The following is a 25,017-nucleotide window of genomic DNA, read 5'->3' as shown; positions in this document are numbered from 1 at the left end:
AACCTCCCAGGGTTACTATGGAGAGTGAGATAATTTGTCAATCACCAGCTCTCTCCTTTCCTATTCCTGACCTAAACAGCCTGAAGGGTAGCATTAAGCGTTTCCAAGAGGGGGGCTGGACAAGATGTACCCTCTGCCTCAGCACACCACCCCCCTACTCCCTGGAGTGAGGGAAGGGAGGGAACCAGGAGGGGCCTTTGGAGACAGCCGTCTCCAGGGGGGCGGTTCTCCCTGGCAGCTGCCCCCAGCCTGCCGCCCAGAGCCCCAGAGCCTGTTATCAACCTCCTTAGTCATCACACCAGGAGCTCAAATATAGCTCTTACCCTGCTCCCTTCTCAGCCAGGGTCCGCCTCCCCCACCCCCTTCTCCTGGCAAAGCCATGTCTGGGTCTCACAGTCCCTGTCCCTTCCCCCAGGAATGCAGTTAACAGTGGGCCTCAGTTTCAGCATCCGCTAAATGGGCAGGTTGGAGCAGATGCTGATGATGGTGATGTTGATGCTGATGCCGGCACTGATGATGTTAACTCCAGAACAGCTGCCCTCACGGAGAGCTCACTGAGAGCTCTGGCTCCGTGGCTAAACAGTCCATTTACATCCTCTTGATGAACCTTCACCGCAACGATACGAAGCATCTGCTGTTTTCGTCTCCCTTACACAAATCGCAAATTGGGAATCAGAGCGACCTCCCCAGGTAAGTCAGTGGCAGGGCCAGGAACAAAGTCCCCTATGGGATCTGACGTCAGGGAGGGACAGTAACAAGTCGTCCTGGGCTGCCTTGCAGCCTGCAGCAGGCCTCTGTACGCTCATTTGCATGACATTTGCCTGGTCTCCAAAGGACACTGATGCCCCTTCTCAGCGGTGGATGGCTGAGCCCTGTAACAAGCCCCAGGGACAAGGATCTGCCCTGCCCCCACCCCCATCTTCCAGGATTGCATTGGAGGCCAATCCTCATGATCCTCGATGCTCACAGGTCCTGTTTTCTCATCTATACAATGGGAGTCAGAGGACTGGGAGGGGTAAGTCCAAATTTTCCTTCCCTCTCTGGGAAACACAGATGAGACCCAGAGACAGTTAAGCAGAGAGAGGAAACCCATCCAGGAGAAGGGGTGAGGCATCTGTCCATGCAGCTTTCATGCAGGGGACCACACAGGCCCATGAGGATACAGAGGTGACCGTGGACCACCTTTGTACCTTTGTACATGGGTACAAAACTTTGGGCATTTTCTAGCCACACTGAGTGCAATCACTCCTCTCGCAGCAATCCAGCAATTCTGCGAACATCAGGATCTCGGGGATTACTTAGCAGATGAGAGAGAGGGAGGGAAAGAGGCAGAAGCAGAGGGCCCACCTCTGAGCCCTGTCACTCATTTACTCTCCTCACTCACTGACTGAATCATCAGTTCATTCAGCAAACATTTCCAGGGACCCTGTGCTGGGTCCTGACCATCGAAGTTTCCTGGGCCTGTTTTTCACCTTCCTACCAACCTGTTCCCCCACTGCTGGGCCTTTCTCCACCTTAGTTCCCTGCCCCCAGAAACCCCAGTTGGCTCCCATGGGTCGTGGGTCACTGAAAAAGCTCCCTTTCTTCACTGAAACTGAGATGCTGAGACCTCCCCACCAGGTGACCTTGAGCTAGTCCCTCACCCAAACCACACCCAGTTGAGTACTGGAAAAAGAAAAGCTGCCAGAGAGGGGCTGGGCTGTAAAAACATCCGGGGCAGGTGGCCAGGTGTCTGCAGAAGAGTAGGGGCGGTACTGAGGCTGAGACAGAGGGGACTCCAGTGGCTGGAGCCGGAGTGTCTGGCTTTGGGATGGGAAGGATAGAGCCCGGCAGGGGGCGGGCACTAAGGCCCAAAAATGGGACAAAGGTGGGGGCCAAGGCAAACCCTGGGCTGGCAGGGAGTCAAGGCAGCTCACAGGATTATGGCAGGGACTCGGGTGTCTCTGCGGCCCTGGAAAGGGTGCTGACCTCTGAGCTACCTGTCTCTATCTTACCCTCAGGTGTGTCAATAACCCACCTTTGAGTAAGAACCCACAGGCTAAATGGCTGGAGGGTGGGGGCAGACAGATGCCAGCTGGGACCCAAGCCAGGCCAATGGGCACATTCTCTACCCCGCTGCATGACCATTTCAGCCTCAGCAGTCAGCTCGAAGGGTTCCCAGAGAGCAGGCCACCTTGCCTTGGCCACCTCTAGGTTGGGAAGTAGATGCCTGTGTCTTTAAATTCTCAGCAGGTTGAAACGGCTGATGACATCACTGGTTCCCGGGAGCGGAGGAGCTAGAGCCAGAGCCCGAGGGAGCCCGGGCTGCTAGGGGCTGCAGACATGGAGGGCCAGAACAGCAGTGGCAGCAGGAGGCCAGGGACCCGGGCTGGCCTGGGACCCCTGCCGGTGCCCGTGCCCCATGGGGTTTCCCAAACTGGGGCACCCTCCAAGGTAAGAACCCTAAAACCTAGTCCCCCATCCTTGATCCTTGGTCCCACACACCCCCACACACCGCAGGCACTCTGGTGCCCCTGGTTGAGGGGTGGGCACTGTCCTCTGCCCACTGGCAGGGGCTAGGAAAACAGGGCACTCTGGGGCATGAGGGGGCAGTGATGGGACACCCAGAGACAGATGGAGTTAGCCATCTCTGGGAGCCCCCAGGAGAGCCCTGGGCTGGGTGTCGGGGGATCCAGCTGTACTCCAGCTTTGCTGTGTGACCTTGGGCAAGTTGCTTGTCTTCTCTGAACCAATGCAAAATGAGGAGGCTTGTCCCTGAAGACTAAAATGGTGACATCTGGGATGTCTAAGTTGTTAGTGCTGGAGGCGGTATGGTGGTTGGGGGGACACTTGGAGCCAAGGAGGACGCCCAAAATGCAGGCTCAAAGAGCTAAGTTTGAGGAGGAAGGTGGAGGCAGAGTTTCAGGTTCTCTGAACCGAGAAGGACATGGGACACAGACAGAGCTGCCTGTCTGGAGGCAGGGATGGGCCGCCTCAAGGCAAGGGTAATCTTCTTCTGCCCTCCCTGGCAGAGGACATTTTATCCTGTCTTCGGGAGACAGGGGCATCAGAAACAGAGGACAGATGGGAAAGAGAGAGGAGGTCCCCGCAGAGCCTCACATCCCCCAACTCCACCTGCCAAAAGGAGGATACCTGCTTGCCTGTCCTCAGAGGTGGGGGAGACAGAGGAGAGGGTACAGCTGGGCACGGAGAAGTGAATGCCAGGATCAACAGAATCCTGGACTTGCTCTGACTGTTAGAATCACTCTTGATAAGGACGGACTATTCCATGGGCTCGGATGGAATCCTAGCAAATGTTTAGCTCATAAACACAGAGAATGGGAGACCAAGGTTTCTCGGGAGCAAAATGTGGCCAGCCACCCTTCACCAGATGCCTTCATCAGACAAAAACTGAGGCCCTGGGCAGAGAGGTGCTTGCCTGCGGTGAAACTGAGCTGGGCTTGGAATTGACATGGCTAGTCTTAGCCCTGGGCTCCTGCTCCTATATGGAACTCTGGGACTGGGACCAAGGAGTTTGGGATGCTTGGCAGGGACAAAGCTGGGAGTTCCTTGAAGAACATGAAGAAAGGACACAAATTTAGTAGTCTAGATCCAGGGTGTCCAGAGAGGGCAGATTTGGGGAGTTAGGTCAGTAGCCCTTAGCCAGGGGAGCAGGAGGAAATGCAAGGAGGGCTGACTCTAGACACCCAACCTCCAGCGTGCCCAGGGAGTGGGTGTTAGTCAGGAGGGCAAGGAGAGAGCCCTTGGGTTCAGGCTCGCAACCTGCCTCATTTGAGCTGGGGTCTTAGGTTCCCCATCTATGAGAGGGGTCAGACTTGAGGGAGGGGTAAAGTTCTGCATCCTGATTCTTCCAAAAGAGAAGCTGATTCGTGACAGAATGGATTGAGGTGAGAAATTAGGGAGTACATCCTTGCAAATACATGCCTTTCTTAGCTAGACGGAGTCTGCTGGGGTCTCTATGGAACTTGGGGCCCAAGCCCCTGGTTAGGATTACCCTGAGTCTTTGACTTGTCTTCTGCAAGGTGGATGCAAGTTTTCAGCTCCCAGTGAAGAAGAACATGGCCCTAGCACCCTCGGAACCAAGACTGGCTCTAGTGCCTGTGGGCCCAAGAGCAGCTATGCCACCTTCCACAGAGGGTCCAAGGTCTGCTCTGGTGTCTCCCATCCTGGCTCCACTCTCTACCCCGGGAGGGCAGAAGACAGTTCCTACCCGCCGCAGTTCCAGCCTAGCTCCAACATCTGTGGGTCAGTTGGTCGTGTCTGCCTCAGGTGGGCCAAAGACTCCTCCGGTGACCTCAGGCTCAGTCCTGGCTCCAACATCCCTGGGACAGCTGGTGATGTCTGCCTCAGGAGGGCCAAGGCCTCCCCCACCCACCCTGCCGCCCCGGCTGTCTCCGACGTCCAGGGAACAGAAGCAGGTGCCACCTGCCTCCGTGGGACCCAAGCCAGCGCTAGCTGCCTCAGGCCTGAGCCTGGCTCTGGCCCCTGAGGAGCAGCCCCCACAGCCCCCCTTCAACTCTTCCCCAGTGCTCAGTCCAGTTTTGTCATCCTCTCAGGACCAGGTCCTGGCTCCAGCTTCTGTAACATCGACCTTGGCCTCTGGGGGATGGACACCAGCTAAACAGAGGGATCCCCCAGCCCCTAAACCTCTCCCCTCTTCTGAAGGGCATCTCCAGGCTTCAGCTCAGGCATCTGGTCCTGTGGGCTCCACATCCTTGAGCCAAACCCCCCCGGACCCCCGGATCTCCCCTTCCTTCAGAGCCCGGCCTGAGGCCCCCCGCAGCAGCCCTGAGGATCCTATCCTGCCCCGGCCACCCCAGACCCTGCCCCTGGATGTGGGCCAGGGCCCTCCAGAGCCTGCCACCCGTTCCCCAGGACTTCTGTCCCCTACCTTCCGGCCAGGAGCCTCCTCAGCCCAGACTGTGCCCCCACCTCTGCCCAAGCCACCCCGGTCTCCCAGCCGTTCCCCCAGCCGCTCCCCCAGCCGCTCCCCCTGTGTCCCCCCAGCCCCTGAGACGGCCCTCCCTAGGCCCGGCACCCAGGGTGCAGGGTCTTGTGGGCACGCAAGCCCCAGTCTTCAGCCCCGAGAAACGCCAGCTCCGGTCACCACCTCCCCTTCTACCTCCACCTCATCATCCTCTTGGTCAGCTCAGCCTACCTGCAAGAGTGACCCTGGCTTCTGGTGAGGGGGCCCTCTCCCAAGAAACACTGGTGGGGCTTGAGTTCTGAAGCTAGCCATCTTCCCAGGGTGGCTTACCCTACACTACCCCAGTTTACTTGCCCAAGGAAGATTCTTTGGGGGTTCTGGGCCTACTGTGGGACCCTCAGGAGACAGCATCTTCTCCTGAGGGACTTGCCCACCCCTGCCTCGATCAACCTCCTCTGGGAGAGTTTGGTAGGAGGGATATTGGGCCCACTTGTCCTCCTTCTGAGAGCTTACACCCACACCTGCCTCAGTTTACTTCCCCAGAAAGAGCCCTGTGGGAGGAAGGTTGAGGAGGGAGTGGTGCCCAGTGGTAACCCCTCTTATACCCCCAACCCCAGGATCACTGTGGTCACGTGGAATGTGGGCACTGCCATGCCTCCTGACGACGTTACATCCCTCCTCCACCTGGGCAGCGGCGGCAATGACAGTGACGGGGCAGACATGATTGCCATAGGGTGAGGGGGCTGGGGGTGTGGACCCCGTTCCTGGATCCCTCCTGCCTCCCAGACCCTTGCCCATGAGAAGGACTTCTAGGGCACCCCCACCCCTATGCCCACCCCTACCCGCAGGTTGCAGGAAGTGAACTCCATGATCAACAAGCGGCTCAAGGACGCGCTCTTCACAGACCAGTGGAGCGAGCTCTTCATGGACGCGCTGGCACCCTTCAACTTCGTGCTGGTAACGTCTCCCTCAGGCCCTGGAACGGGGGAGCCCCCTGGAGTCCCGGCCTGAGCTCTGCGTTGATTCACTGTGAGGCCTGCTGGACCTCTGTTGCTGGGTCCGCGAAACAGGATGGAGGAGCAGATCTCAAATCAAAGACTAGGGGAAAACGCACAGCCGGGCGGGGCGGGGGCGGGGAGAGGGCGGGGAATGGGGTTGTGTCCTGTCCCTCTATCACCTTGCCTCCGGCCGCAGGTGAGTACAGTGCGGATGCAGGGCGTCATCCTGCTGCTGTTCGCCAAGTACTACCACCTGCCCTTCCTGAGGGACGTGCAGACGGATTGCACGCGCACCGGCCTGGGTGGCTATTGGGTGAGCATCGGAGTGGCCCGGGAGGGGACAAGACCCTAAAGGGTCAATAGATTAGTTCTCTGGGTGCTCCTCGCACGGGCAAGGTCTCCCCATGCTCCGCCCCTTACTCTGACGCCTGCCTCTCCCCAACCCCGCCCAACACCCCACACCCCACACCATTTTTTAGACCCAACCCTCTTCCAGTCCCAGCCCCATCCCACGGTTCCGCTCCTCTGCCTCGAACCCACCCCTCTCTAAGCCTTTTCCACTGGCTGGCGGCCTCGCCCCTCTCTCCATGCCCCGCCCAGTGCCTCCTCCCCTTGCCGAGGCCCCGCCCACGACTCGACCAACCCTGTCTCCCAAGGGCAACAAGGGTGGAGTGAGCGTGCGACTGGCTGCCTTCGGGCACATGCTCTGCTTCCTGAACTGCCACTTGCCCGCGCACATGGACAAGGCAGAGCAGCGCAAGGACAACTTCCAGACCATCCTTAGCCTCCAGCAGTTCCCGGGGCCCGGGGCACACGGCATCCTGGATCACGAGTATGGGCTCTGGGCGGGGCCAAATGGAGCTTGGGCGGGGCTAGTGAAGGAGAGGTGGGCCTCAGAGTCTCGAACACTTGGCTCCTGGAACCTGAGTACCACCAGTCTGGGTGGGCCTTGTAGGGAGAGGCAAAGCCTATGCGGGGTGGGCGGCCCCCCCGAACTACATCAAGGAACACGATTGCTGGTGAGTTTGATGGGGGACAGAAACTGCCGGGTGGAGCTTTGCCCAGAGGCACTGCCTTGGTAGGGGTCCAATCAAACTTTCTTTTTTATCTACATCCCCCTGCTATTCCTTGGTGGCTTGGTTGTGGGTGGAGAAGGATCTGGGTTGGGCTTTTTCTCCCCATGGACCCTGCTGACCCCCATCCCCAAACAGCCTCGTGTTCTGGTTTGGGGACCTCAACTTCCGCATCGAGAGCTATGACCTGCACTTCGTCAAGTTTGCCATTGACAGCGACCAGCTCCACCAGCTCTGGGAGAAGGACCAGGTGCAGAACCCCAGCCTGCAACCCTAAACACCAAACACAAAGAACATGACCCACCTCACTTTTGTCTACTAGGCTCTGGCTCTTGGCTTCACCTCTCCCATCCAAGCCATTGTCCAATTTTGCCCTTTTGAACTTTCACAGCTCAACATGGCCAAGAACACCTGGCCCATCCTGAAGGGCTTCCAGGAGGGGCCCCTCAACTTTGCGCCCACCTTCAAATTTGATGTGGGTACTAATAAATACGATACCAGGTGAGCTCAGCACTGGGATGAGGTGGAAGCATGGGCTGAGGTCTTCTGGATAGGGAAGAAAGGGAAGACGATTGGCAAGAAGCAAGGTTGGGGGCTGTGCCTCGAACCCCTGAAACTTAGGTCACCCCTGCCCACTTCAGTGCCAAGAAGCGGAAGCCAGCCTGGACAGACCGTATCCTGTGGAAGGTTAAGGCTCCAGGTGTGGGTCCCAGCCCCTCAGGACGGGAAAGCCACCGTCTTCAGGTGACACAGCACAGCTACCGCAGCCACATGGAATACACAGTCAGTGACCACAAGCCAGTTGCTGCCCAGTTCGTCCTGCAGGTGAGTCCTGGCCTCATCCTCCCATCATGACATCCCCAGGTCCAACTCAGCATCACCTGGCCTACTGGTAACCCCTTGCACCTACCCTCAGCAGCATCCATTCACTGTAGCAGAGTGGGACTGGCTTATGACCCCCATTTTCAGATGAGGAGACTGAGGCTCAGAAACATGGCATCACATCAGGGTCACACAGCTGGGAAATGGAAGAATTGGAATTTGAACCCAAGCTAGTCTGTTTTCAGAGTCCATGCCTTCTCCACTAATCCTAACTCAGTTCTTCCGAGAAAGGATTAGGACCACTTTTATGAGAATTCACATTATGTAGTCATATAATAAGACCCGCAAAATCAAAATGCTTATTCAAACTTCATATAGCACTCATTCATATTTACCATTTTACCATGTGTCAAGCACCGTGAATGAGGTAGTAATGGGGAGGAGGAGTTGAGAGATGAAAAATACAAAGCTAAATTCTAAACAGTTACTGTAACTTAGCATGGTGTGTAGGGGTGAGGTGTCTGGTTGCCAAAGTAAAAAGAAATGCTAGAATGTCAGAACCGGACCTGGGAGACCACATAGTCCAACAGTTTATTTTTCTATGGGGAAACTGAGGCCCCCAGTAGGGCAGGCATGTACCCCAAGCTGCACATCAGTCCTAAACCCCAACTCTGGGCTGTCCGATTCCCTTCCTTGATCTCATAAGAGGGAGCCTGTAGGCCAGAGAATGTTTTCCCTGGTAACTCTGTCATGTGGTCAGTCCATGGGACATTGGCCAGTATCCTCAGCTGGGAATGGAAAGCTGCCCAAGTCTGGCCTTCTGTGACCTTTGGTAAAGGAGTTGGGTGTGAGGTTCACCCTCAGTCAGGGGCCTCATCTTGAGAACCACTCCTTTTTGGTACCCTACCCTGACCTTCCCTCCTCATCAAGGACTCTGACCCTTGCACGATGTTACCTGTTGAGTGCCTACTGCATGCCAAGCCCTGGGATTCTGTCATCCGTTTGAATGTCTTTGTAGGCCCTGAGAGCGCCAAATTCTCCTCCCAGTTTTACTGGTGAGGGAAACTGAGACTCCGAGAACTTAAGTCTCTTAACTGAAGCAACACAATCATAGTGGGACTTAGTGGGAGTTTTGATCTTGCAAGGCCCCAGAGAGCATTTCCAAGAGGCCACCCCTGGCAAAACTGCTGTTAGGAACCTAGGGACAGGGAGAGGATGTTCTGGTTTCTTCTGAAAACAGCCTGGCTCAAAAGCTGAGGAGGGAGGGAAACCCGAAACCTGATAAATAGGAGGGGAGCGGACAAAGGCCTGAGGCTGACAGCCATCTGAGTCCTTCCCTGAGGGACAGAGGAGGGGCAAGGGCAGAACCAGGGCTGCCCTATTCCCTTCAAAGCTGTATACTTGCTCCCTAAGGAGGCTATTGCCATAAGGAGCCCTGCGCTGGGAGGTGAGAAGCCTGGCATTTATCCTAGACCTATTCAGCCTTGGTTTCCCAATCTGTAAGGTGGTTTCAGAGGCCCTGACTCTCAGCTGATTTGTGCTGACTCGGGCCCAAGGGCACTCAGGAGGGACCCCCCCTGATGTTGCCCCCACCCCTGGGCAGTTCGCTTACAGGGACGATGTGCCGCTAGTGCGGTTGGAGGTGGCTGATGAATGGGTGCGGCCCGAGCAGGCGGTGGTGAAGTACCGCATTGAAACCGTGTTTGCCCGCAGCTCCTGGGACTGGATTGGCTTGTACCGGGTGAGAAGGGCAGGGATGGTCAGTGCCTCAGGGAAGGGAGGAGCAGGAGGAGCAGCAGGGGTGGGGGGATGGGGGGTAGGGGTGGGGGGTTGATAGGAGATACTACCCTGAATCCTCACCGCCCAGGTGGGTTTCCGCCACTGCAAGGACTATGTGGCTTACGTGTGGGCCAAACACGAGGATGTGGATGGAAGCATCTACCAGGTACTGAAAGGGAGGGTGAGGGTGGGAGGAAGCCCCCGTTGCTCTTGGGGCTTGAGACTTGACTTGGGCAGTCCTTGAGGCTGCCTCCCTCACCCCAACCTGGGCCTATGCCCCGGGCCCACCAGGTGACCTTCAGTGAGGACTCACTGCCCAAGGGGCATGGAGATTTCATCCTGGGCTATTACAGCCACACGCACAGTATCCTTATTGGTGTCACTGAGCCCTTCCAGGTGAGTAGGTCACACTGTGGGAGTGGGGCCTTCCCAAAGACCCTGTTCACAAAGCTGTAGCCTCTATCTTCTGCTCCATGGTCTCCTACAAGTAGCCTGACTTTTCCCGGGTCTGCTCATGGCCAGGGTGGGAGTGGTTCCAAGATGCCTTGAGTGGTTGGCTGGGGAATAGGGCAGCCCAGTGACCAGCCTTCTCCCCCAGATCTCTCTGCCTACCTCGGAGCTGGCCAGCAGCAGCACAGAGAGCTCGAGTGCCAGCTCAGAGGACGAGGATGACAGTACCCTGGAGCTGCTTGCACCCAAGTCCCGTAGCCCCAGCCCTGGCAAGTCCAAGAGGCACCGCAGCCGCAGCCCAGGCCTAGCCCGCTTCCCCGGCCTTGCCCTTCGGCCTTCATCTCGCGAACGCCGCGGTGCCAGCCGCAGCCCCTCGCCACAGAGCCGCCGCCTGCCCCGGGTGGCCCCTGACAGGAGCCATGATGGTGGCAGCCGGGGCAGTAGTGAGGAGGGGCCCTCTGGGTTGCCCGATCCCTGGGCCTTCCCACCATCTGTGCCTCAAAGCCTCGGCCTGCTGCCTGCCTTGCGCCTGGAGCCTGTCGACCCTGGTGGTGGGGGTTCCTGGAGACCTAATCGGGAGGCCCCAGCCCCCAGCAGCCTGTCTACCAGTCCCCAGGGCCGGCAGGGGCTTGAGGAAGGGGGTCTGGGGCCCTGAGGGTGGGTGAGCAGGTGGGCCCAGGTGGCCTCCACTGTGCCCCGATCTCCTGCAAACCCACCTGTGTCCCTCTTGCTGCTGCTCCAGCTTTATCTGCACCTGCCACTCTATCCTGGCCAGGGCTGGCCACGTGGGGTCCCCCAAACTCAGTCCTGGCACCTCAACTGTGACAATCAGCAAACCCCTATTGACCCCCATCTGAGATGGGGAAGGGGATGCGATCCTGGAGGCCATCAGTTAGAAATTAAATGCTCCAGCCTCACTCCTGACTCCTTTCTAACTTGTTAGCAGTCTGGGGGTGGGGGTAGTCAGAGAAAGGGACTAAAGAGGCAAGAGGATGATAGATCTGACCATTACCAGGCTCCAGCTGTATACATTACAGATGCCATCTCTTTTAATCTGCACCACAACCCTGAGTTGTGGTGTTGAGTTCAGTGCAGTTCTTAGACGTATTTCACAGGTGGGCAAACTGAGGCCTCCAGAAGGCAAACCTCTCAGAATCAGACACACAACCACAGTCTAGCTATGTGTTATAGGGAGGGAATGTTTACTAGGTGCTAAGCACTGTCCATGTATTGGTTTCCTTAATCCTCAATAATCCTATGAGGTAGGCCTCATCACACTGCCCCTTTTCAGAGGAGTTACTCAGGCTCAGAGTGGGGGAGGTCCCTCGTTCAAGGACACAGAGGAGATCTGAGTTTTAAGTTTAGGGTAGGAAAAAATGGGCCAGGGCTGGGCTAGGAAGGGCACAGCAGCTGTTGAGAAGGGACCCCCCAGGGAAAAGGGTTGGACAATGCCCCCCCAGCCACCCTCCCCTTCCCTGGATTCAGACACAGGCGCTTCTGTGACATCCCATTTCCCATCGGCTGCCTCAGGCCTCAGCAAGTAGGTTCCTGGGGCTCCTCTGGACAAGTTTTTGAGATACGTGTTGATTTTGCAACCAGGAGATACAGTACTCTTCCTCCTACCTCCGGAGGCTGCTGTAATAAATTACCCTTTCTTCATTCCCATCTGGCAAGGTCCAAGCCCAGAGCATCAGAGTGTGCCTCCTGAACACCACAGCCAAGCACAGAGGGGATGGGTCACCAGCTCAAAATCACCCAGCACAGCAGGAGACGTGGTCCAGTATTTCAGCCTCACCTCCCCTTGCCTCCTGGCTGTCCACGGGGGTCCCGAGCCACGCTTCAGTCTAACACATGGAGAGGAAGCCAAGAACCCCTGGGGCCTAGCAGAGCTAGAGGCAGGGCCCCGTCTGGTGCCCAGGAGAGCTGGAATTGAGATCACCAGTTCTAGGATTTCTCCCTCCTGTTGGGTCTCTGCAAGGTCAGCTGCAGGCAGCGGTCATAGAATGACATGGGGGCTCTTGGGTGATCCGAAGGCTGCAACTGCCCCTCACCTGTGCCCACACCCCAGAGCTGGCGTCGCCTCTTTTGAAGTCGCCGCAAGTGCCGGGCTGGTACCTTAATGGCCCTAGGGTCTCTGGAACAGCTGTGGGCCAAGAAAATTGGGGCAGGTGGTCACAGCTGCCAAAGATCCCACCCTACTTTGCAGACTCGGGCTGAACCTGGCGCGAAGCAGGGTTGGGGCCAGGGAGGGGTTACACCTCGAATGGGGAAGGCAGAAGAAACCTGGGTTGGCACCCGGAGGCCCTAGTTTGGCCACCAGCTTGCTGCAGAGACGTGGGCCAATCTGGGCCTCAGTTTCCTCAGCCCTGAAATGGGGATGGGAATGGTAACAAGGGGCTTGCTCTGGGAATCAGAGCTGAAATGAGATTTTAGGTGAGGAGTGAGAGTTAAGCAAACATTTTACTATGTGCCAGGCAGACCTTGGGCTATGTGGGTTGCACATACCATTTCCTTGGTTTCTACAAGCTTTTTACAAGTAAGAAAATGGAGGCATGGAGAGGTGACTGAACTTGCTAGGTCACTAGGGAGCAGGGGGAAGATGACGATGGAACTCAGAGCTGCCTTAACCCGCTTCCCCATCCCCTCAGCCCTGGCACACAAAGGGAGGATGGGCAAACCACCCTTTCGGAAAACGCCCCCTCCCTCCTGGCCTGGCCACCACTTACCCTTTGCCTTCAGCACAGTCCAGTGGAGGGGCAAGCTCGAAGCAGGTCATGCCTAGCAGCTCCCAAAGCACGTTGGTGCCCTCAGGTGGGCTGTGGAGCCTCAGGAAGCGTGCCAGACTGAGGGCAGAGGCAGGCTTAAGCTGGGGCAGGGTCTGGCCACCCGGGAGCCCCTTCTCACAGACACAGCAGGCTGCCCACCCCCAAGGGTCCGAGCAGGCCTCACCGACGTGTGCAATTGCAGTGGAAGAGGGGCCCGTGGGCGCTATTGAGCAGCTGGAACTTGGTCTCCTGAGGCCCAATCTGCTGCTCGCATTGATCCAGGCGGTGGAAGCTGCGGCAGGCCCGGCGGGCATCTGGGTTTGGGGGGCATGGTGGTGAGGGAAGCCCAGTACCCCCAGCAAATCCCCACTGATGCCCACTGCCATAGGAGAAACAGAGGCACACGTGCTCAGCCACACAAACACAGGGTCCTCCTGTCTCACATCCTTCCTGTCTCATGTACACACACACACACACACACACACACACAGAGCAGTGCTACCATAGAACCCAGAATGTTGATCAGGAAAGGCTTTTTGGAGGAAGAGACTGCTGAGCAAGGATAAGAAGACTCGGGAAGAGTGCTCCAGGCAGAAGGAACTGCATGTGCAAAGGCCCAGAGGTGGGAGAGAGCAAGCTGCTTTTGAGGAACCAAAGGAGGCTTATAAGACTGGAGTTTCAGCTGGGGAGTAGAGTCTGCAGGACCAGTGCCTGAGGACCCCTGTATGTGGGCACATCGTGAGTTAAGAGGAGCCATGGTAGGGGCTCAGTGAGGAGTGAAATGGTCAAGTTTAGGGCTTACAAAAATCCTTCTAGCTGCAGCATGACCTGATAGGAAGTTGAGATATCCCAGGAGGAGTTTAGAAAAAGAAAGGAAGCAACACAACCCCTCACAGAGGCAGGGCCACCTTCCCATATCAGGAACCCCCAAAGTTAGGTTCTGTGCTCACCCCGGGGTTTTAGGCCATTATGTGGCCACTGGAAGCCTGGATGGGTGGAGGCCATGGGGACCCAGAGGGCTGTGGTGTTGGTTTTGTGGGTGTGCTGCTTCTGTCGAGGCTTGCTGGGGGCTGGGCTTTGGAGGCTGGGAGTCACGGGGGTGGTGGGAGAGCTCCAGGAGGCATTGTAGATGGTCCTGGACTGGAGGCGGGCAAGGGGTATGGAGCCATATGTTCTACACCTGGAAGGTAGCAATTGGTGGCAATTGGTAATTCACAATCCCTTCCTCCCCCGCCCACCACCCCCCAACCAAGAAACCCCAGGTTCATCTCCATGGAGACCAAGGCTCTGCCAGTCCCATCCCTTATCCCACTGGCCTGTGTAGAGCACCCAGGGAAGTTCCTCATCCTGGGCCCTGCCCTGAGGAGAGCAAAGGGAGGATGAGGCATCATTTGCTGGAGGACAGATATACAGACAAGCCTCCCTCCTAGGGCTTGGAGCCCGGGCTCCCCCTCTGGCTGGGAAGGAGATCAAAGGGGGCAGCCACATACCCTCCCCACCAGTACCACGCCACACACGCCTCCTGTTCCTCAAGCACAAAGCAGGGGATCTCCAGCACATTGAAGAAGGCCACGCCCACGATGTCCGAGATGGAGTCCCGCTGGTTCTGCAGGCATTGCTGGAACCTGCCCAAGAGCTGGCACTCAGGTCCCTGGACCAAAGAGGGCCCCCCGGCTCCTCCTCCAAGACCACCCAGTCACCACCATGCCAATGGTTTGGGATCCAAGAGTCTCTTCTCCTAGGCCTCAGCTTTCCCACCTGCAAGGTGGGGTCTGGCTGGCTGATCCTTTAGGGTTCTTTGGAATCGCAGTCTCTGCACCCAGGAACTACCCCACCTGTGAGCCCCCAGCCCTCTCTACCCACCGCCAACCTGGCATCACAGTCACAATGGGAGATCGTGTGGAATCGGTAGTTTCGGATGCCGTAGCTGTACTGGAAAGGCGAGATGTTCTGTGGGCAGCGGTCATGCTCCCGACAGCAGAGATCAGGGCCTTGGAAGACCCCTGCAGGAAGCAGAGGGGGCATCAGCTGAGCGGGGTCTGAGGCTCCCCACGCTGGCTATGCCTCGCTGGTATAGGGAGCAGGGGCCTTGTTCTTGCCCCAGCCCTGACACAGATGCCCTGAGTGGCCTCAGGTCAATCTCCCTCTGTGGGACTCTCGGTTTCAAAGCTTAAAGAGAGCAACCAGGCACAGGCTTTATTGGGCAGCTCCAGATGCCAGGGAGCCCACCTAGGAGGCTTTGTCTGGGAAAGGGACTTCCTCCAGGGAAGTGAAGTCTGCCTCCAGAGCTTCCAAGCTCACGCCCCGAGTGAAACTCCAAAGTTATGAATGTGCACAGAATGGCATGGCAAAGAGGCAGGGTGCAACCTTTCTCACTGGTATGATGAAGCATTGATTGCCACGATGCCAATCTGCTCCAACTCAGGTGCCAAAGCCTTCCCCCAACCCGACGTGCGTGCACAAAGACAGCTGTACTGAGTGCAGGAAAGTCATCCAAGTTTGTTACAATCTGAGCAATGGTGCCTTTTACTGAGCATTTCCCAATCGCCTGGCACTTCCCACAGCCAAGCTCCCAGCAGTTCTGTGAGGGAAATGTCACCTCCATGTACTGGGGAGGAAACCCAGGCTCAGAGTTGGGAAGTGACTTGTTTAGCTTGCATTTGCTAACCCAGGCCTTTGGGTCTCAGCATCCACTCCCCTGGGTATCCTGCCTCATAAAACCACTTCTTGGGTAATGTATTTTGGCTCAGCCAACCTCGGACCCATCCCAGTCCAACCCCTCCCAGGCATGGTGATTAACGAGGACTCCGAGTTTGACGAGGAGGTTTCCCATCTATGACCTAAATTAAGCAACCCATGATGAGACTTAGGTCACCCCCATTTTACAGAAAAGGACGTTGAAATACAGAGTGATTAAGTCACTCGCCCGAGGACACACAGCCTGGGAGAGTCCGGGCCAGGGAGAAAGCCAGCACTCCCCCACCGCCCCCCAACACAGTCCACATCCCCATGCCTCACCCAGCTCGGAGGAGTTTCCAGCAGAATCCCCTACTCCACACCACAAGGTGCCAGGCATGGTCCAGCCTCTCTTCACCCGCTGAGGTCTTAAGCTCCCAGGAGCTCCACCTGCTTGCTCTTCCCTGGTCTCTGCTGCTCGCTTCTCCCTAGCCCCTTCAGGCCCTCTGCAGGCCCTCCACTGACTCCAAAGGGTGGCCAGGGCTCTCTGCAGCTCGGGGCCGGGGGTGTGGATGAAGGAGCCCTGGGTGATCTCACCAGCACAGAGGGCACTGAAGGCTGCGGTGAGCTCTGGCTCGTCTTGCCAGCTACACGCTTGCAGCCTCCCATGCCTGTCCCAGCGGGTGTGGAACAGGGCCAGTCTTTGGGCACCCTTGCTCAGAAAGCTCAGGGTCCCCAAGGGGCTGCCGGGGATGGGACTGGCCAAGTGGCAGGAGGTGCTGTCCCAGCGGAGGGCAGAGGGGCCTCCCATAGCCACTCCCAGGAAGCTCAGCATCCCTAACAGCACTACCGGAACCCCCATTCTGTCCTAGGCCAGCCCAGTCAGACAAAGCCCCCAGGACACCTACCCCCGGCAGCCCACGAGGCAGGAGCTTTAGCAATTGAGCGGAAGCAGTGCCCTGCAGACCCAGTGCAGCGGGGCCAATGAATGGAGCTTTGGGAGGAGTAGGAAAGAGGCTGGAGTATGGGGTGATCTCGGACTTGTAACTGAATCCACCGGCTGGGCAGGCTGCTGATTGGCCAAGGAGTGCACTTGCCAGGGCCCACGCCCCCATTCACCACGCCTTTCTTATCCAGTCACCTGCTGCCAGCCCCGCCTGGATGGGGACTGTGGGAGCCAAAGCCTTGAGCTGTGGGGCAGGGGGCCAGGAGGGGATCTCTATCTTCCTGGAGAGGGAAGAGAGTTCAGGGGCTCAGAGGAAGCTCCCAGAACTCTGTCCCCAGACCCCTTCCCCAGTGGTGGCTGCCACACCCACCTCCATGAAGTTGGCAGAGAGCCATGGCCTCTTCCAGACCTGGGTGAAGGGGGTGAGGGAGGCCTGGGGCCCTGTGGCCACTACCCCGTCTCCCAGGGAGGTCTTGAGGCTTCTGGGAAAGGAAGCGGCTATCCCCTGGCCAGCTGGGGTACACCACTGCCCAGAGCTGGTTCTAAGAAAGCCTCTAGGCATAATCAGGGGACAGCGCCCCAGGGCACCCCACTTCCTGGGACTCCAAGACACAGGCCTGGCCAAGCAGCAACCCTCCCAGTCTGATATATGGTGGAAACAGAGCCAGAGAAGGCCTTGAGAGCACAGAATAGGACAGGGCTAATGCTCTGGACTTGAAGGGACTGGAGTCCCCAGAGGAGTGGAGGGCTGGGCAGAGGGCTGAGTCTGCAGCCAGCTCCATCCTTGGACTGTAGCCACTAGTGGGACACAGCAAGCATCATGCATTTCCCAAGGGACAGGAATGATCTCTCCGTCAGGGAAGGGCTACTGCCAGCACGTGTTTCTGTGTCCCAAAGCTAATGTATCGCCCAGCTTCCAACCATCCAGGAAAGCTGGGATGCTCATATGCTATTATGAAGAAACTGGGGATCATCAAGGGGGAGGAAACTTTAGGTGACAGGCTCCAGTGAGGGAGGACTTCAAGGCTGGAAGCACGGCTCTCAGAAAGCTTTGCTGGGAGGTCAGGGCTGGCAGAGACAGTGATCTGTCTGTCTTTCCATCAGCCCATCAGCCTACTGCTCCCCAACCTCCCTCTCAGTCTCCATCCTAGTCTCTTCCAGGAGGGCAAGGCCTGGTGAGGCAGGGCCGTGGGTAGAGCTGGGGAAGGGAAGCTCACTATACATAGCAGGGAGAAGGAGGGGTGGCTGGGTGTGCAGGCCCATCTCTGTGCTTCAGAACCAGCCAGCTCCTGCCTCTCAGAAGGTCATGGCTGGGGACAATGAAAAGGGAAAGAGGGTGGGAATAGCCCAGGAGCCAAAATCCTCTCCAGAAGCAGGGGAAGGGAGTGTGGACTAAAAAGAGTAGAGGCAGGAAGGGTAGGGAGACCTGGGGTTCCCAAAGGTAGGGACACCACTGTCTCTCTGGAAAGAACTCCATTGTTTGGAAACCATGTTCTGGTAACTTTACCCAGTTGTAGGAATGGCCACTCACCTCTGCCCTCTTTTCTGTACTACAGAGTCCATCACCCAGGAAGGTCGGTGGCAGGAACTCACCTTTCAAGGTCAGACACATTTAACTTGGGTCCCGGCACTGTGGGACCTCAGGCTTTGAAGTCTTAACTTCTCTGAGCCTCAGTCTCCTCATCTGTGTGATGGGAATAATCACGGTAGTTGGTTCACAGGATGTTGGGGAAGGCTCTCTGCACAGTGACTGGCACCCAAGACACTGTTGCTGAAACCTCAGGACATCCCTGGGCAGGAAACAGTTTAGCCAGGAGAAAGCAAGTCCCCAGATTTTCAGACCACAGCATCCACAAGAGCTAGTCCCAGCTAGGCCATGACCTGGTTGTATGACTTCATGCTAGTCCCTGCCCCTCTCTGAGCCTTGGTTTCCTCCTCTGTACAGTGAAGAAAACAATGGAAGTGACCTTTGAAGTCTCTTCCTGTCTAGGCCCCAAAGGAAGGCAGGCTGAAGCCTGCCTAGGCCTCGAGGGAAGGTGTCACTGAGTTTTTCCTCTTCAGATTCCACCTGGTGGCCACGTCAGTCAATGTACAGGATAGACTTCAGAGCTCTGCCTCCCACTGGAGTGCCCCTCAGAGGCCTTGGCACAAAGGATCCCAGAAGTCAAACCAGCAGGACAGGATAGGATGGGCCCCGCCCTGCAGACAAAAGGGGGAAATGAAGCTTTCCTCTGGATTCCCACATGTCTGGGGTTGGGCAGGGTGCACAGTGGGTGCCAGGGAAGGTGAGAGGCTGGGGTCCATGGGATCCGATCATGTATCCCTGTCTCTGTCCATCAGTCCCCACCGCTCTGTCTCCCCGGGCTTCTCTCTCATCCTTTGGTCTCTTGGTCTCTTGCCCTCTCTGGCTCTGATTCTCCTCTTTCTTTCTCTCTCCCTCTCTCTCCTCCATTCCTCCCTCTCCATCTCATTTTCTCTTTCCTTTCCTTTTCTCTTGCTCACCTCTGTCTGTCTGTGCCGGTTTTTGCTGCCCCCTCCCTCTGAGTTACTGTCTCTGCCTGTCTCCATCCCACCGTCTCTTCTCTGATTTCTCCGCTCTCTGGCTCTGAGTATCCCTGTCCTCTCCCCAAACTCTTTCCCTTTTTTTCCGTTTCTCTTTTAATGTTTTCCCTCTCGTTGTTTTCCTCTCTTTTTGTTTCGTAATGTCTTCTGGTTTCTCTCCTCCCTTCCTCTTCTCTTTCTCATTCCTTCCCTTGTTATGTGTCATGGTTTCCTCGTTTGTGTGTGTGTCTGTGTGTCTGTTTCTCTCTCTTCATTCTTCTCTCTTCCTTCTCTGTTTTCCCCCCTACACCCTGACCCCAGACCCAGGACCCAGTGCATCCTGCCCTTCCCAGGCCATGACCTCATCTAATGCTCACAATCCCTGCCCCTCCCTAGGGAGACTGGCAGGGCAGGGCTTTCTCAGCCCTTTGTTGAGATGGATGGAGTGAGGCTTCACAAAAGAAGGAACTTGGCAAGAGCCACACAGTAGACCAGGGGAGAAGATAGGTCAGACTTTTCTTGGCCTGTGGGGAGGACCTCCTGTGACCCTGGGAGACTCTTGACTCCCCTACCCTCTCCCCATCTCAGGCACTTCCTCCCCCTGCCTGGAGTCCTTGGAGCTTGTGTTCCCTCCCCCATCTGGAGGTCTCTCCACAGCTCTCTGTGCTGGGAGAATGGTGCGGGCAGTGCCTAGCTCCAGAACATTCTGCGTTCATTTGAAAACAGTTGAGTGTCTACTACTGCCAGGCACAGGCAGAAGCCGTGAACAGAGAGAGGAGGGGAGGAGGGACAGAGCATGTTCAAGTCAGGAGATGGAGAGGAACACATTCTCTGCCGGGGCAGAGTCTGGTGGCCCAGGGGAGCCTTAGTGTCAGTGGGGTCCTCTAGGAAGCCACCACCACAATGGAGTTAGAAGTGCAAGAGATGTGGTGGAGGAAATGCCTGTGGAAGATAGAGGGGATAGGGAAGACACAGGATTGGGCAGGGAAAGCCTTCAAACTGTTGCAAGTCTGACATCTATGAGGAGAGAGTAGAAGGGAAGGAGAGCTGGGTAAGACCATCACACCTCGGTGCCAGTCTGACCAGATCTCAGCCAGCCAACAGGGAGCTCTAGGCCAAAGATTGCCATGGAAGAGCCCCAGCTGGGCAGACACAGGCAGGCCCGAGTGCCCTGGCTGTGCCCTGCCATTGGTTGGGGGCTGCCCAGGAGGACAGTGATATCCACCCCGATGTTGCTACAGATGCTGAAGTTGCTGCAGCTGGTCCTGCCACATCTGGGAATTTATCCACCCATTTGGCTGGGGCAGCCCCCGCCACAGATCAGAAGAAGAAACTCATCGGGCAGATGGAGTCGGAAAGCTGGGAGGAAGCGCAGTCGGCAGTCTTCTTCCAGAGATTCCAGGGCTGAGAAGTAGGAATCTGAGTACAGAACTATCCCTCATAAGATTTCCAGGTAGGAGGGGAGCCTGGCTGGGTCAGTGGGTTAAAGCCTCTGCCTTCTGCCCAGAGTCCTGGAATCCAGCCCTGCCTGGGGCTCTCTGCTCAGCAGGGAACCTGCTTCCTCCTCTCTCTCTGCCTGCTTCTCTGCCTATTTGTGATCTCAGTCTGTCAAATAAATAAATAAAATCTTTTTTAAAAATTTAAAAAAAAAAAAAGATTTCCAGGTAGGGATTCAAACCCAAGTATTTGTGGCATAAATGAAGCCCAGTCCCAGGTCTCAGAGAATAAATACTGAGAAACAACAGTGTTTCAAATTAGACATCTCAGAGGCCATTGGTGGCCCAGTTGGTTAGCCATCTGACTTGGTTAACCAACTTGGTTAACCAACCACGCAGGGTCTTGGAATCGAGCCCTGCGTGGGGCTCTCTGCTCAGTGGGGAATCTGTTTCTCCCTCTCCCTCTGCTCCTTCCCCCACATGTGCACTCTCTTCCAAAAAAACAAAGTCTTTTAAAAAAAACTAGACATTGGGACGCCTAGGTGGCTCAGTGGGTTAAGCCGCTGCTTTCGGCTCAGGTCATGATCTCAGGGTCCTTGGATCGAGTCCCGCATCGGGCTCTCTGCTCAGCAGGGAGCCTGCTTCCTCCTCTCTCTCTCTGCCTGCCTCTCTGCCTACTTGTAATCTCTCTCTGTCAAATAAATAAATAAAATCTTTAAAAAAAAACAAAAAACAAAAAACTAGACATCTCAGTAGATAGGAAGAAACACATTAGATTCAATTCAACAGCTTATTAAACTATGCGTAGAAGAGAGACAGAGAGAGATGGGGAGTCAGAGGGACCCTGGAAACTATTCTACTAACTGAACAATATTAGAAGCGGTGGTGTTTTAAAGATGCGCACGAATTCTCTGATATTCCTCCTTTCAAGTGATGGAGGCTACTTCCTCTCCCCTTCAGTGTGAGCTGTACTTAGTCACTTGTTTCTAATATATAAAATGTGGTGGACATGACGTAACTTCTGAGACTAAGTGATAAAAGGCATTGTTCCTTCCTTCTTGCTCTCCCTCTTGTATCAATCGCTCTGGGGGAGCCAGATGACATGTCATGAAGACACTCAAAGACACCCAAGCAAGCCTACAAAAAGGCCCACATGGTGAGGAACTAAGGGCTCATTCAACAGCCATATGAGGAAGCAGATCCATAAGGCCCAGTCAAACCTTCAGATGAATACAGCACCACCTGACCTCCCTGCCCTCTGCCTTTGGTAATAGCTTTATTGAGATATCGTTCACATACCATACAATTCCCTCACTGAAGGTATACAACTTAATGGTTTTAAGTACAGAATATTTTCATCATTTCAAAAAGAAATCCTGTAACAAGTAACAATCATTCTGCCTTCCTCCCTTCCTCTAATTAGCCACTAATCTATTTCATGTCTCTATAGAGTTGCCTATTCTGTACATCTCATATAAATGGAATCATACAATAGATGGTCTTTTGTGACTAGCTTCTTCCACATAGCATGATGTTTTCAAGGTTCATTTCTGTTAGCATGTATTAGTACTTCATTCCTTTTTATGACTGGATAATATTCCATTGTATACGAAAGTTCCATTTTGTTTATTCATTCATTAGCTGCTGGGCCTTGGATTGTTTCCACTTTTTGGTTACTATGGATAACGTTTCCACAAACATTCATGTAAAAATTTTTGTGTGAACATATGTTTTAATTTCTCTTGGGCACATACCTAGAAGTAGAATTGTTAGATTATGTGGCAACTCTATCTTTAACCACTTGAAGCACTGCCAGGCTGTTTCCAAAGTGGCTACACCATTTTACATTCTCACCAGCAGTGTTTGAGAATTCTGATTTCTCCACATCCTTGCCAACATTTGTTGTTGTCTATCTTATAGGCATCCTTAGTGGGTGTAAAGTGGCATCTCATTATGGGCTTTGCTTACATTTTTCAGCTAATGATGTTGATTATCTTTTCATGCTTACTGGCCATTTGCATATTTTCTTTGAAGAAATCTGGCAGATATCTTTACTGTAACCTTGTGAGAACCTGAACCAGAGCCACTCAACGAAGCTACTCTTTAATCCCTAATTTTCAGAAACTGTGTGATGGTAAATGTTTGTTGTTTTGAGATATTATGTTTTGAGATATTTATTACACAGCAAGACATAAGTAACACAGAAGGATTCAGGTATATGTCTTGGGTACCCACTATTAATACTACTGGAAGTCCCAGCCAATGCAATAACATAAGAAAAAGAAATACAGGGGCACCTGGATGGATTAGTAGGTTAAGCATCTGCCTTTGGCTCAGGTCATGATCTCAGGGTCGTGGGATCAAGCCCTGCATTGGGCTCCCTACTCAGCAGGGAGTCTGCTTCTCCCTCTACTTCTGTCTCTCTCCCCGATTTGTGCTCTCTCTCTCTCAGCAATTAAAAAAAAAAAAGAAATACAAATTGTTAAGTTTGAAATGGAAAAAACAAAACTGTCACTGTTTGTAGATTGATTTATCCACCTAGAAACTGCAGGTGTATCCAATGCCTGGGATGGGAAAAGCAGTGTAATGGAATAGAATAAGTCTAGGAAAGATCCAGATTTGAGTCCTAGCTTCTCCCTTACTTTCTTTCTTTTTTTTTTTTTTTAAAGATTTTATTTATTTATTTGTCAGAGAGAGAGAGAGCACAGGCAGACAGAATTGAAGGCAGAGGCAGAGGGAGAAGCAGGCTCCCTGCGGAGCAAGGAGCCCGATGTGGGACTCGATCCCAGGACGCTGGGATCATGACCTGAGCCGAAGGCAGCTGCTTAACCAACTGAGCCACCCAGGCGTCCCTCTCCCTTACTTTCTTGTGTGATCTTAGGCAAGTCCTTTTGCCTCTTTGTGCCTCCTTTGTAAAATGGGGATGAGAATAGTGCCTATACCATGAGGACTGATGTGATTGTATATAAGGTACCTCCATGGCTGACATACAGCCTTGGGTAAGTAGACAGGGATTTGAAGGCAGGATCCAGGCAGGATCACAGGACGACTAATTTAATGCCCAGTTTCCAGGCTGCAGAATGTGGGCTCCTTCCATTCTTCCAACTGACTCCAGCCTGCCAGTTGGGTCCCAGGAGATTCAGTAGATCTTACCCACACCCTGAGTTCAACCTCTGATTTCACTTCCCCTCCCTAATCAGCTTAGGGGAAGTCTTTTATCTTGGCTGGATCCCATAATATAATCTATCGGTTGGGGGGCGCCTGGGTGGCTCAGTGGGTTAAGCCGCTGCCTTCGGCTCGGGTCATGATCTCGGGGTCCTGGGATCGAGTCCCACATCGGGCTCTCTGCTCAGCAGGGGGCCTACTTCCCTTCCTCTCTCTCTGTGATCTCTTCCCTTCCTCTCTCCTACTGTGATCTCTCTCTGTCAAATAAATAAATAAAATCTTTAAAAAAAAAAGAATTTATAATCTATCAGTTGGTATGCTCATGCCTTCCTTTTTCTTTTCTTCCCTTTTCTTTTCTTTTCTTCCTTCCTTTCTTCTTCTTCTTCTTCTTCTTCTTCTTCTTCTTCTTCTTCTTCTTCTCTCTCTCTCTCTCTCTCTCTCTCTCCCCCTTCTTTCTTTCTTTCACTTCCCAGGAGTGAAAGGAGCTCACTGACATCAGGTCATGAATAGCCCACGTGAGTTCATATGGCATGAGATCCCACCTCCAGAACTGTTGGGAAACAGGGAGCAGAATGGGCCCTGAGAGCTCTGTCTAACTCAATGTGGTGACCACAGGGGGCCTCGGGGTATGGGACAGAATGCCACTGAGGACAAGAATCACAACCCTCCTATTCAGGTGTCACTTGACATTTATATTTTCACCAAGCCCAAATGGTAAGGTTGCCAGATAAAATACAGAGATGCCCAGTTACGTTTGAATTTCAGAAGTCAGTGAACACACACTTTTAGTTTAAGTGTATGTTCCCAGGGGCGCCTGGGTGGCTCAGTGGGTTAAAGCCTCTGCCTTCAGCTTGGGTCATGGTTTCGGGGTCCTGGGATCGAGGCCCACATGGGGCTCTCCACTCAGCAGGGAGCCTGCTTCCCCCCATCTCTCTGCCTGCCTCTCTGCCTACTTGTGATCTCTGTCAAATAAATAAATAAATAAAATCTTAAAAAAAAAAAAGTTTATGTTCCCAACATTGCAATTATTTTTTGGTTACCTGAAATTCTAATTTAAGTGGGTGTCTTGTGTTTTTTATTTGCTGCATCTGATGACCCTACATAGCAGTGAGATGAGGATAAGCAGGGCAGCAACTCTTCATTCCCCTTCACAGTGGAGGTGCAAGGAGGAGATAGGACTTGCCCAAAGCTCCGCTGCTTATCAACCTTTTCAATCTACGTAGGGCTCTTTGTCTGAGGATGAAACCTGGGCTGTTTGTTGGCTCTAACTCAGAGACCATAGCTCACAACACCCCCCTCCCCTTCGCTCTTCGGGTTGGACTGGCCCTTGAGGACCTTGGGGACCTTGGGAGTCTAACTCACTCAACAGAACTGAGAGGGTGGTGGGGAGCATAAAAGAAGGATCAGGAGACCAGAGGGGGATCTGACTGCAGAACTCA

General features: G+C 54.6%; 2 protein-coding genes and 1 long non-coding RNA gene across 3 annotated transcripts; 2 read left to right on the top strand and 1 right to left on the bottom strand.

Annotated features, from left to right (window-relative positions):
* The first annotated feature begins 1,945 nt into the window (after positions 1 to 1,945).
* INPP5J (inositol polyphosphate-5-phosphatase J) lies at positions 1,946 to 10,728 on the top strand. The gene is made up of 14 exons (XM_032309920.1): positions 1,946 to 2,000; positions 2,230 to 2,433; positions 4,023 to 5,182; positions 5,545 to 5,661; positions 5,776 to 5,884; positions 6,122 to 6,238; positions 6,582 to 6,757; positions 7,137 to 7,248; positions 7,390 to 7,499; positions 7,640 to 7,823; positions 9,424 to 9,561; positions 9,688 to 9,765; positions 9,891 to 9,995; positions 10,198 to 10,728. The coding sequence occupies exons 2-14, from the start codon at positions 2,323 to 2,325 to the stop codon at positions 10,702 to 10,704; spliced, it is 3,024 nt and encodes a 1,007-aa protein (XP_032165811.1). The 5' UTR covers positions 1,946 to 2,000; positions 2,230 to 2,322; the 3' UTR covers positions 10,705 to 10,728.
* Positions 10,729 to 11,782: 1,054 nt separating this feature from the next.
* Positions 11,783 to 16,625, bottom strand: PLA2G3 (phospholipase A2 group III). Its single transcript, XM_032309921.1, has 7 exons — positions 15,833 to 16,625; positions 14,685 to 14,817; positions 14,305 to 14,439; positions 13,765 to 13,994; positions 12,999 to 13,128; positions 12,776 to 12,892; positions 11,783 to 12,192 (listed from the first exon to the last, which is right to left on the bottom strand). The coding sequence occupies exons 1-7, from the start codon at positions 16,350 to 16,352 to the stop codon at positions 11,994 to 11,996; spliced, it is 1,464 nt and encodes a 487-aa protein (XP_032165812.1). The 5' UTR covers positions 16,353 to 16,625; the 3' UTR covers positions 11,783 to 11,993.
* Positions 16,626 to 17,455: 830 nt separating this feature from the next.
* LOC116571711 lies at positions 17,456 to 24,063 on the top strand. Its single transcript, XR_004277955.1, has 4 exons — positions 17,456 to 17,611; positions 17,993 to 18,037; positions 20,219 to 20,430; positions 24,052 to 24,063. It is a non-coding gene; the product is annotated as an uncharacterized LOC116571711 (long non-coding RNA).
* Positions 24,064 to 25,017: the final 954 nt, after the last annotated feature.

The sequence above is a fragment of the Mustela erminea genome, chromosome 13 (genome assembly GCF_009829155.1).
Source record: "Mustela erminea isolate mMusErm1 chromosome 13, mMusErm1.Pri, whole genome shotgun sequence".
Lineage (NCBI taxonomy): Eukaryota > Metazoa > Chordata > Mammalia > Carnivora > Mustelidae > Mustela > Mustela erminea.
The sequence above is the reverse complement of the archived record's forward strand: the minus strand, read 5'-3'. Positions and strand labels throughout refer to the sequence as shown.